The 9,652-nt window shown below is 47.7% G+C and overlaps 2 protein-coding genes across 2 annotated transcripts; one reads left to right on the plus strand and one right to left on the minus strand.

The window, feature by feature from the left end:
• Positions 1 to 571: 571 nt before the first annotated feature.
• Positions 572 to 1,525, plus strand: LOC104255094 (olfactory receptor 8I2-like). Its single transcript, XM_059826082.1, has one exon. The coding sequence runs from the start codon at positions 572 to 574 to the stop codon at positions 1,523 to 1,525; it is 954 nt and encodes a 317-aa protein (XP_059682065.1).
• Positions 1,526 to 4,962: 3,437 nt separating this feature from the next.
• Positions 4,963 to 5,988, minus strand: LOC104255091 (olfactory receptor-like protein COR8). Its single transcript, XM_009809047.2, has one exon. The coding sequence runs from the start codon at positions 5,914 to 5,916 to the stop codon at positions 4,963 to 4,965; it is 954 nt and encodes a 317-aa protein (XP_009807349.2). The 5' UTR covers positions 5,917 to 5,988.
• Positions 5,989 to 9,652: the final 3,664 nt, after the last annotated feature.

Genomic DNA, 9,652 nt, shown 5'->3' on the forward strand with positions numbered 1-9,652 from the left:
AATACCACTGCTCCACCCCCAGCACACGCAGGGATTTTTCTTCAAAAGCAGAAAAATGTAGAAATTAAAAAAAAAACCAAACAACCCAAACAATTTCAAGTGCACGGCTTTGTTTCATGACGAAAAGACTGCACCAGAACTAATGAGGCCACAGAAAAGCACTGACCCAGTCTGAAAAATAAAAGGAAAAATCATTAAAATTTCCAGAAATCAGTGGTGAGAATCCATATCTTCTCTGTTTTCCACATTTTGGAATGTGTTTATTTGACTTTTTACACTTGAACAAACATTTTGATATTTCTTAGCAGATCGTTAGTAGAATGGATATAAATCATGGCAGAATTATTCTCTTTTAATACCTGAGTGCGTAATTAACTCCTTCACTTCTTTGACTCTGAAGCTTGGGTTGAAGGCAGAAATACAGTTGCCTGGTATTTTTCTAAAAAAAGACACCATTTTCGATTGCATTTACTTTATGGATTAAACTTTGATGTTTCCACAGTATTTCTCTCTTAGGGATTTATTTCACCGATTCATTTTATTTCTATGCAAATTCATCTAACTTGTAGAAATGATGGAAGGAGAAAACCTCACTGTTTTGTCTGGCTTCATCCTCTTGGGCTTCTCTGATGCCCCAGCGCTACAAACCACCGTGTTCACGATCTTCTTATCCCTGTATGTTTTGATGGTGCTGGGGAACCTGATGATGATCCTGCTCATCAACGCCGACCCCCAGCTCCACACCCCCATGTATTTCTTCCTGACCCACTTATCTTTCATAGATTTTTGCCTTTCCTCCACTATCGTCCCAAAGGCGCTGGAGACCTTCCTGCTGGGGAGAAGTCACATCTCTTTTTTGGGTTGCTTTGCCCAGGTGTATTTTTTCCTTGCTCTGATCATCTGTGAGTGCTTCCTCCTGGGGGTGATGGCTTACGACCGATACACGGCTGTGTGCAAGCCGCTGCTTTATGCCACCACCACGTCCAGGGAGCGTTGCTACGGCGTGATGGTGCTGGTGTACACCGCGGGCTTCCTCACCTCCCTGGTGCACACCGTCCTGGTGGGGAGGTTGTCCTTCTGCCGAGCCAGGAGCATCAACCACTTCTTCTGCGAGCTGCCCGCCCTCCTGCAGCTCTCCTGCTCCGACACCCGCGCAAACGAGGTCCTGCAGATTTCCAGTGCTGGGCTGAACATCGTAGGCTCTGTCTTAATGATCCTGGTTTCCTACACCTACATCCTCCACACCATCCTGCAGATCCCTTCAGCTGGGAGGAAGCCTAAAGCTTTCTCTACCTGCGCCTCCCACCTGGCTGCCATCACCATCTTCTACGCGCCGGGGATGCTGGGCTACATCCAGCCTCGCAGGGCGTGCTCGGGGGATCAGGCAAAGCTGGTTTCAGTGTGTTACACCATCCTGACCCCCACCCTCAACCCCCTCATCTACAGCCTGAGGAACAAGGAGGTGAAGGGGGCCCTGAGGAGGCTGTGGGTGCGAAAGCTGGTGCCGCATCTGTCCAGGCTTTGAAAACACATTTGCAGCTCTTTGGTACTTTGGAGGTAACGAAGGAATATGTGTTATCGGTCGTTATTGGTCTGCTTACAGACAAGGAGACCACGCCGCCAAGTACAGGGTATGGAGCACTAGCATAACGAATCGTTCTCTTCAAACACCTTCAGTTTATTTTAATCCTGGCGTGAGCCTTCAATAATTAATCAGAATAACTGGCAGCGCTTTCCTAGCAAAACTGAAACAGTACCACTATGTTTTGGGTCTAAATTGTGTTAAATGAAAGTATTGCCTGCGGAAAGGATGCTCAAATTGGAGGTAAATAATTACTAACATTTCCACTGCGTGCTTGATAATTGTTTTTCCCAAATGAGCTTGAAGAACTGAGGATCTGTTAAAGTCAGCGCTCTACGGAGAGCTGCAACGTGGCCCAGACAATCTGAACTTTTCTGGTGGCACTGTTAGATCTGCTCTCACGAAGGCTTTGCCAAGACAGGCATCAGTCAGGTCCCCTTCCTAAAGGCTGCAAGTGGGAAATAGCAGTCGCCTGTACGGGAAGAGGCTGAGAGGGTTTGCAGGATACTGCCAGAGGTGACCCTGACAAGAGGGGTACGTTTATCCAACGTAAGTGACCTGGTGATAGCAGGGTGGAACGTGACCATCCAGGTCAAGGTCCAGCTCTGACCTCAGATGCAATTTCTGACCCATGTCTGGAAGAACCATGGGACCGCGCAAAGCCATGGTGTTGGCTCTGGGGACCTGGAGCCGTGCTAACCACGTGTCGTGGGCACACATACGTTAGCACGTTGCCAGAAGCGTGTCCCAACCAAAATCTCCTGGGGACGTGTTGTCTTGACATCCACTAATCTTTTCCTTTCTGGATGATCAGTAAGAGGTCCATGCTTTGTGTGGCAGTCACTGAACCACATTTGACTGAGTTATGACTCTTCTGTACGTCATTGCACGGCTGAGGTGGAAGATGCTCCAAAAAGAACAGTAGACAAAGGGGTTTTTAACATTTAATCGAGACACGCCTTTTACGTTTAAGGAACCATACAATTTCTGGAAGAACATGTACAGCCATTGTTGCTTGTATAATGACAAAATGAATAAATTTTATGTTTTAAAATAAGCATCTTTGTAAACTGTGGTCTTCCTAAAAGAACCATAATGAATAATGAATTAAATAAACGGCAATAAGTTAAAACCAGCTTTAGGCTGGTGTGAAGTGAAACGCTATAGAGCTTTTAAATTAAGTTCCTGATGGAGTTTTCATGAAAAGTAGAGGCATTTGGACAATTTCCCTGAGAAACAGAGAACATGACATCTGAAGCACCTTATTCTGCACGACTCAGGAGGGAGGAGAATCGTTATCACACATCGAAGGAGCTCATCGCTCCTTTCTGCTCCGTCCTTCCATCCTCTGTGCATAGGGATACCTCAGAGGAGGCTGGATACGGTGCTGTAGCAGGGTTTAGGGCACTGGGTGGGGAAAAACACCAGTTCCCCTCTCCCTGAGACATCAGGGAGTGCAACCACTGTAATTGCCATGGCCAGCATCACCTGGGCCCTCCACCCACACCCTCTGCCCAGGGCCCGGGGCACTATTTAAGCGCAGCCCTGGGTCTTTGACCCCTTTCAGAGCTGTGCTTGGTCCTGGTCCTGGGCTGTTCTTCAGCTTTCCCGGCTTGAATTTGGCTCTCGGTTTCCCCTGGGCCATGGATGGGAGCTGCTGCTCCGCTCGGGCACTGTGGGACCGTGCCTGGAGGGTGAGGCTATTGCCCACCCTGTGTCGTGGGCACCTTCAGCTCCCAGTTTGCTTTTCCTTAGGGAGTCACTGGTCCTTTCTGCTCCCTGAGCCATGTTGCATCATGCAAATAACACAAACAACTCAATGTGAGACAAGACCCTCTGGCATCCAAGCTAAGGATAAAGCAAGCTGTTATGAAAGGTAAGTGTTATAAGGATCTTCCTTCCCTGCCCCTTTTTCTTTGTCTCTTAAGAAAAATGACCCCTGCTCAGCTGCGTGCTCTGGGTGGGGTTTATTTTACTCTATATTAGGTATCCACAATGTAGACTCTTACATCTGAGCAAAAAAAGTTTAGATTATTGGTATAACAATACAATGGGTGGGCTCAGGTCATGATTTCTATGGCCACCTAAAAGAAATCATGCTAGGAGTATTTATCTTTTATTTTAGCTATGAAAAAAACAATGTCTGGACTAACTCGGATGCAGCCATGTGTAAATTAACATTAAGTGACAGGTGACCCCCCTCTTCTCTCTGTGGGGACCTGGCATCCCAGCTCTTGTTGCTCAAGGTCTCTTAACAGGTTGGAGTAGTTGGCTCTGCTTTGGGGAGCATGAGATTCTGCAGCATCCCTCGCTGGCACCTTCTCAGCTATACGGCTGTCTTGGGGAAGAGGTGGCTGGGAGGAAATATCATTTACAACCACCCCATGACAAGAAAATAGGGGAAAAAAAATACTTCTCCATAGCTAGGTACATTGGATCACGCTAAACTCCTGGCTGATAGGGAGAAATACCACTCCCAGCTGCTGCTGCTTCTCCTCCGAGGGAAGGGGTAAGACACAGGTCGGATGAAGCCCGTTTCTCTCCCATCGAGCAAGCTTGTTCGGCTGAGTTAGACGCCCTGCAGCTGTAGGGAGGAAGGTGTAGGATGAGATCCATGTGGGTGGCTGGGCGCACTGCTGTGCTCTCGGGTACAGGCAGAGACAAGTCGGAGCTTTCACTCCCCAGGGATGAAAATGCCTGGGAGTTCAGCAGGAAAACATCCCGCTGCTGGGGTGGAGGTGCCCCCCCAGGCCTGGAGGCAAAGCAGCGGAGGTTTTTTCAGCACAGATACAGCTGTGCTGCCTCCAGGCTGGGATGTTCTGGTCACTCACTGCTTTAGCATCTTCCTGATGGTAGATCACAGCACTTACTCCTCTCATCCCCTGGCAGCTCGGTGGGCTCTGCTTCTCCTCCCTGTCCTTACTTTCCATGGCACATCCCCCTGGAAGCAAATGAGATTTTTTTCCCTTGTAGTTACCCCGAAGTGAGGTGGTTTTTTATATACCTCCCCAAAAGCCTTCGGTCCTCCCTGAACTTGCCTCTGGAGGAGTCACTGCTTGAATCAGTGCAACTGCTTAAGAAGCTAAGCTGCAGAGGGAAATTCCTTATGAGCTTATTTTTACCACCTTCTACGATATTACATCATTTCACAGAGAAAAAAAAAGCAAGAGATGACAAGGAAATATTTACCAGAGACCCATAATGACAGGATGTTTGTCAGCTCTGAGTCGCTGCAGATTTTAAAGCATGGTTAAAATTTGCTGTACCTGCTTCTGTAAATACACGCAGTTCCTTAATCCTCCAGACAGCCGACAAAGACTATTTAAAAAGGGAAGCAGCAGGAGTTTTATCAACTGATGGGGGGTCAGGTTGGTCAGCGCTCAACTCACAAAAACGTTATTTGCTGTTGCTTTCCTAAGCGCATCCTTGACCTCCTTATTCCTCAAGCTGTAGATCAGAGGGTTGAGCATAGGGACGATCAGGGTATAAAACACGGCGGTGACTTTCTCCATCTCCAGTGAGTACTTGGAGCCCGGTTGCATGTGGCTCAGCCCCGCGGGCACGTAGAACAGGGTAATGGTCAGGAGGTGGGAGGCACAGGTGGAGAAGGCTTTGTGCCTTCCTTTGGCAGACCTAATCCTCAGGATGGAGAAGAGGATGTATACATAGGAGATGATGATGATGAAGAGCACAGACATGGAGATGGTCCCGTTGAAGGTTACAAGCAAAAGCTCATTGAGGTGGTCATCGGAGCAGGTGAGTTTCAGCAGAGGGTTAGTGTCACAGAAGTAATGGTTGATGACATTGGGGCCACAAAAAGGCAACGGCAGCAAGCAGCACGTTTGGATTAGTGAGTTCAAAATCCCCCCTACGTATGACCCGGCCACCAGCTGAACGCAGACCCTCTGGGGCATAGACACAGCGTAGAGCAGCGGGTTGCAAACGGCTACGTAGCGGTCGTATGCCATCACAGCCAGCAAGAGCACCTCTGTGGTCGCAAACACAAGGAAAAAGAAATGCTGGGCAAAGCAGGCGGAGTAAGAAATGGTTTTCTTTTCCACCAAGAAGCCAATAAGCAGCTTTGGCGAAAAGACGGAGGAGTAGCAAAGATCAACAACAGACAGATTGCAGAGGAAGAAGTACATGGGAGTGTGCAGCCGGGGGTTTGTCCTGATCAATGTGATCAGCCCGAGGTTGCCCATCAAGGTGATGAGAGAAATAATTAAGAAGATTACGAAGAGAGGAGCCTGCAGCTTGGGCTCACTTGTCAGTCCTAGGAGGACAAACTGGGTCACCATGGTGCGATTGCCTTTAGCCGTATTGCCGTACTTCATAGGAGCATGCCTGCTGGAAGGAGGAAAAACAAGCAGAGTGAAATAAGAAAGAGCAACGGCATGGCTTGCATACGATGCTGCTGTCAGCAAGTACTTTATTAGACTATTTATTAAAAGTACAAAGCTTTGATACTTGAGATAACATCCAACCGTGCCTAGGTTCTCAGCAAACCCTCACAGGCAGAGCAACTCATCCCAAACCTGTCAGAAACTGTATTTTCTCCTTACTCTCTTTAATCATGAGGCTGAATTAAAAAATTAGGGTTTTCCTTTAAAAAAAAAATAACCCCAGTATTGAATGGTTTGAAAACCGGAGAAGGGGTGAAGAATTTGCAAACTTGTCATCTCGTTTCATTAGAATAGGAGGCAGAAAAGGGGAATGTTTTTTTTCCCCCTGTGAGAAGACTGAACACACGTGAGTCCTGATGACCCTGGGAGCCCTGAATCCACCGTGCCCTCTCCGATCAGCTCTGCCGGATCCCCAGCTGCCCACACCAACTCCCCAAGCGAGCTGCCAGGGAGAGAAACTCCCGTGCTAGCTAGCCTGTTCTTGCTGGGCTGCCACGTTTTGGTCAATAAGCTTGGTCAGGTTCCAGCACACAGGGAAATAATTCCCCCCAGTGTTGTAAATAATGAAAGAGAGTTTTATGATGCTTAATTTTTTTTATCTGCTCCAGCTTAGTTATGACTTACATGTTTTTCTCCACTCATGGTAGGGAAGGAAGGTGTTTTCAGGCTGCTCCTCACAATTGTGAGACTAAGAAATGAGTTGTATAGAATGTGTTATATATGTAACAGAAAGCTGTTAGCTGTATTCACGGGAATTCAGGAGGTGAGGAGGAGGGAAAAAAATATAATCGCTTATCAGAAGGCTCCATACAGCAGAAGGAAAACTGGTGCCTTCATTTTCAAACCACGCAACACCTTGCACACAGTATTTTTTTCTAATCAAGCCCTTCCAGTCCCAGTGACTCACTCTTTCTAGCGGAGCACAGCGGATGTTAGGATGTTCATGCGCCTGCAAGACTTGCTTCTGGTACAAATAGTGGTGCTGGTATTAATTAACAATAACATCAGCGTGATAAACAGCAGTGGAAATCTGTTTAGAACAGAAAACGTATGAAAAAACCACCTGGTAGTGAAGATAACATGGACTACAAGGCAGACAGGTGATGGTGCGGTACCCGAAATGAATAGCAGGGAAAGGGGACTTGAATCTGAGCTACACAAAGCAAACCCGTGTGCCGCCACATCGGTAAAAACCTCTTCCACATGGATCATCCCTGCAGTTCCCCTCCCTCAGCAAGCAGAGGGGATAAACTATTTCTCCGCAACAGCGAGACCAAAAGCTCAGCTGATTTTCAAAGACGCTTGTAAAGACACTTCAAAGACCTTTCGTAAAAGCATGATTGGGACCTAGAGAAATGGAGCACGCCGCTGTTTCTCTCGCAGCCCGCCGCCCTGGAGCGCGGAGGGACGCCGTGGGCGATGCCTGGCAGTTTTGCTCACGCACCAGGCATCGGTGAATGTGTTCTTAATCGCCAGTCTTGGTTTTAGCGGTTCCCATCAGGGTGGCTATCTCGCATGGGAGATATATCGCTGTGCTCCACTTTCCTGCTACAATCCCAGATTCTTACTGATGGCTCTGTAACAGACGGGGTTTTCACTTTACAAATATTTATGAGGTTCCAACGTACCAGAAGTAGCTGGTAGGATATTTCTAGGTTTTGGCTGCAGCTGCTTTTCCTTCCCACTCAAAGAAGAGTTTTTGAGAACACTCAAACATCCTTATATACAAAAACCCATGACAGAGCCACCCAACCCTTCTGCTGGGACCAAGCTCTCGCCTTCCGCAAACGCGGAATAATACTGCAGCATGGGCAGAAGCAGAAGGTTGCTCTAGGCTCTGCGGCATGTTTTTACTCTTCCTAGAGAAAAATCATGAAGGTTTCCCCACGGGCTGAGCCCTGCGTAACGCTCCCAGGCCACAGGTCTTTGTGTGGCTCCATAGCGCAGTCCTGCTCTTGTCTTCCAGCTCTCTTCCCTGGTCGGTTTATATATGTTCAGGGCAGAAGAGCAGCCTCTCAAATGTTTTCTCAGAGGTTTTCTCACAATAAGATGGTGAAGCATACTTAGAAAGCCTGAAGACAATGGCTAGAAATTCAGACATATGGCAAATATACAGTTCAGGTATATTCTGCTAGCAAGCTTTTGCCCTGAATGAGTAAACTTGCAAGCTCGAATGCCGTGGGGTTTCATCCTACTCTGCATTTGAAGCCTGAGCTGACAGTCCTGCTTTCCCACGCAACACCATATTCTTACCCAGCAGCCGGATGCATCTCTCTGTAATTTGCACACAATACGGGGCCCCATCCTAAGGCAGAAAGAAGAACCACCATCCATTTCCCTCCATTCTTCAAATTACCCCGACGCCACAGGAGGAGGGAAGCGGGAGTTTGCAGGTGTGATGCTCAGAAGTGAGACCGAGTGACGCCGCAGCTCCCTCGGCAAGAAGCGACGGCGCGCGGCCCCGGCTTTTTTACCAGGGAGGATGATGAGGCTGTCCCGAAGGGCTTGTGCAGGGAGACGGCTCTGGGTTTATTTACTTCTTTGCCCCTCATTGATAAAATCCCTGAAGCAAATCTTAGCTGAGCAAAGAGCTTCATGCCAGCCACGGAGGGGATCATTAGAAACTCTCAGAAGAGTCTGGAAGAAGTTTGGACTCTGGTCCTGTTCCTTCCAGCTAACCCTGCAAAAAAGGGCTCATTAACCTTCCCTCGCTCAGTGCTGATGCAAAGAAGGGGTAATTTTCGCCTCTGCTGAGCCACAGCCGGGAAAGAAACCGTACAAGCGTGCCAAAGAAAGTCTAATCAGATGCCAGGGTTTGGAGTTTATTCTCCCGTTTGGACAGTGCAAGTTGAAAGCTTTACATGAACTATACAGCTTAAGGGAGTTGAAAGCGTGAGTGCTGTAACCGAAGTCAAATGCGCACATAAATTGCTTTCTCTCCCTGCACGTGTAACGGTTTTTATGACTCGGACTTAGAAAAACCTGATTTTTCCAGTTGATCACTTCTGCGCCTGGAGATCACCGCTGCAGCTGCGTCCTACGCAATGTACACCAAGGAGAGCCGTGGAGGTGGAGGAGACGTGCCTCCCACCCGAAGGTACAAAGCATGACGTGTTCTTCCGTGTAACCGCACAAGCCAAGCGTACAAACACCAACCCGTGTTTCTGTAATAAATCAATCACGCTTAGGATTTTACTTGAGGCTCATTAGAGAAATTATATTCATGCAAAGGTTGCTTTCTTTGTGGGCATCCCTTGACAAAACGGTAGGCAGCAACTTTAACGTTGTTCCTTTGACTAAATAAAAGGTAGGTGAAAAGGCAGTTAAACTTTCTTACAAACGTTTTGTCATTCCTGCCTCATTCCTTGAACTATTCTTGGCATCGTAATAACGTGGTACATCATAACGCGATGAGCTAAATCCTATTCAGGCCAGCAAGAAGCGGGCAGGATGAAGGACTCTGCAAGCAGCTATGGAGACCGGGGTCAGGTTGAAGACAGTAAGTTTGCAGGTCCTTTTTCCTGCTGCTGACTTTACTTCCTCACTACTACCATTTTCCTGACTCTTCCACATATTCTTTTTTAACATCCTTCATTCCCTCACCACAAAACCATTTCACTGTACCTTTCCACGTGGTCACAATGAAGGCATTCACAGATGAAATAGG

This window comes from Gavia stellata, chromosome 17, assembly GCF_030936135.1.
Source record: "Gavia stellata isolate bGavSte3 chromosome 17, bGavSte3.hap2, whole genome shotgun sequence".
Classification (NCBI taxonomy): Eukaryota; Metazoa; Chordata; class Aves; order Gaviiformes; family Gaviidae; genus Gavia; species Gavia stellata.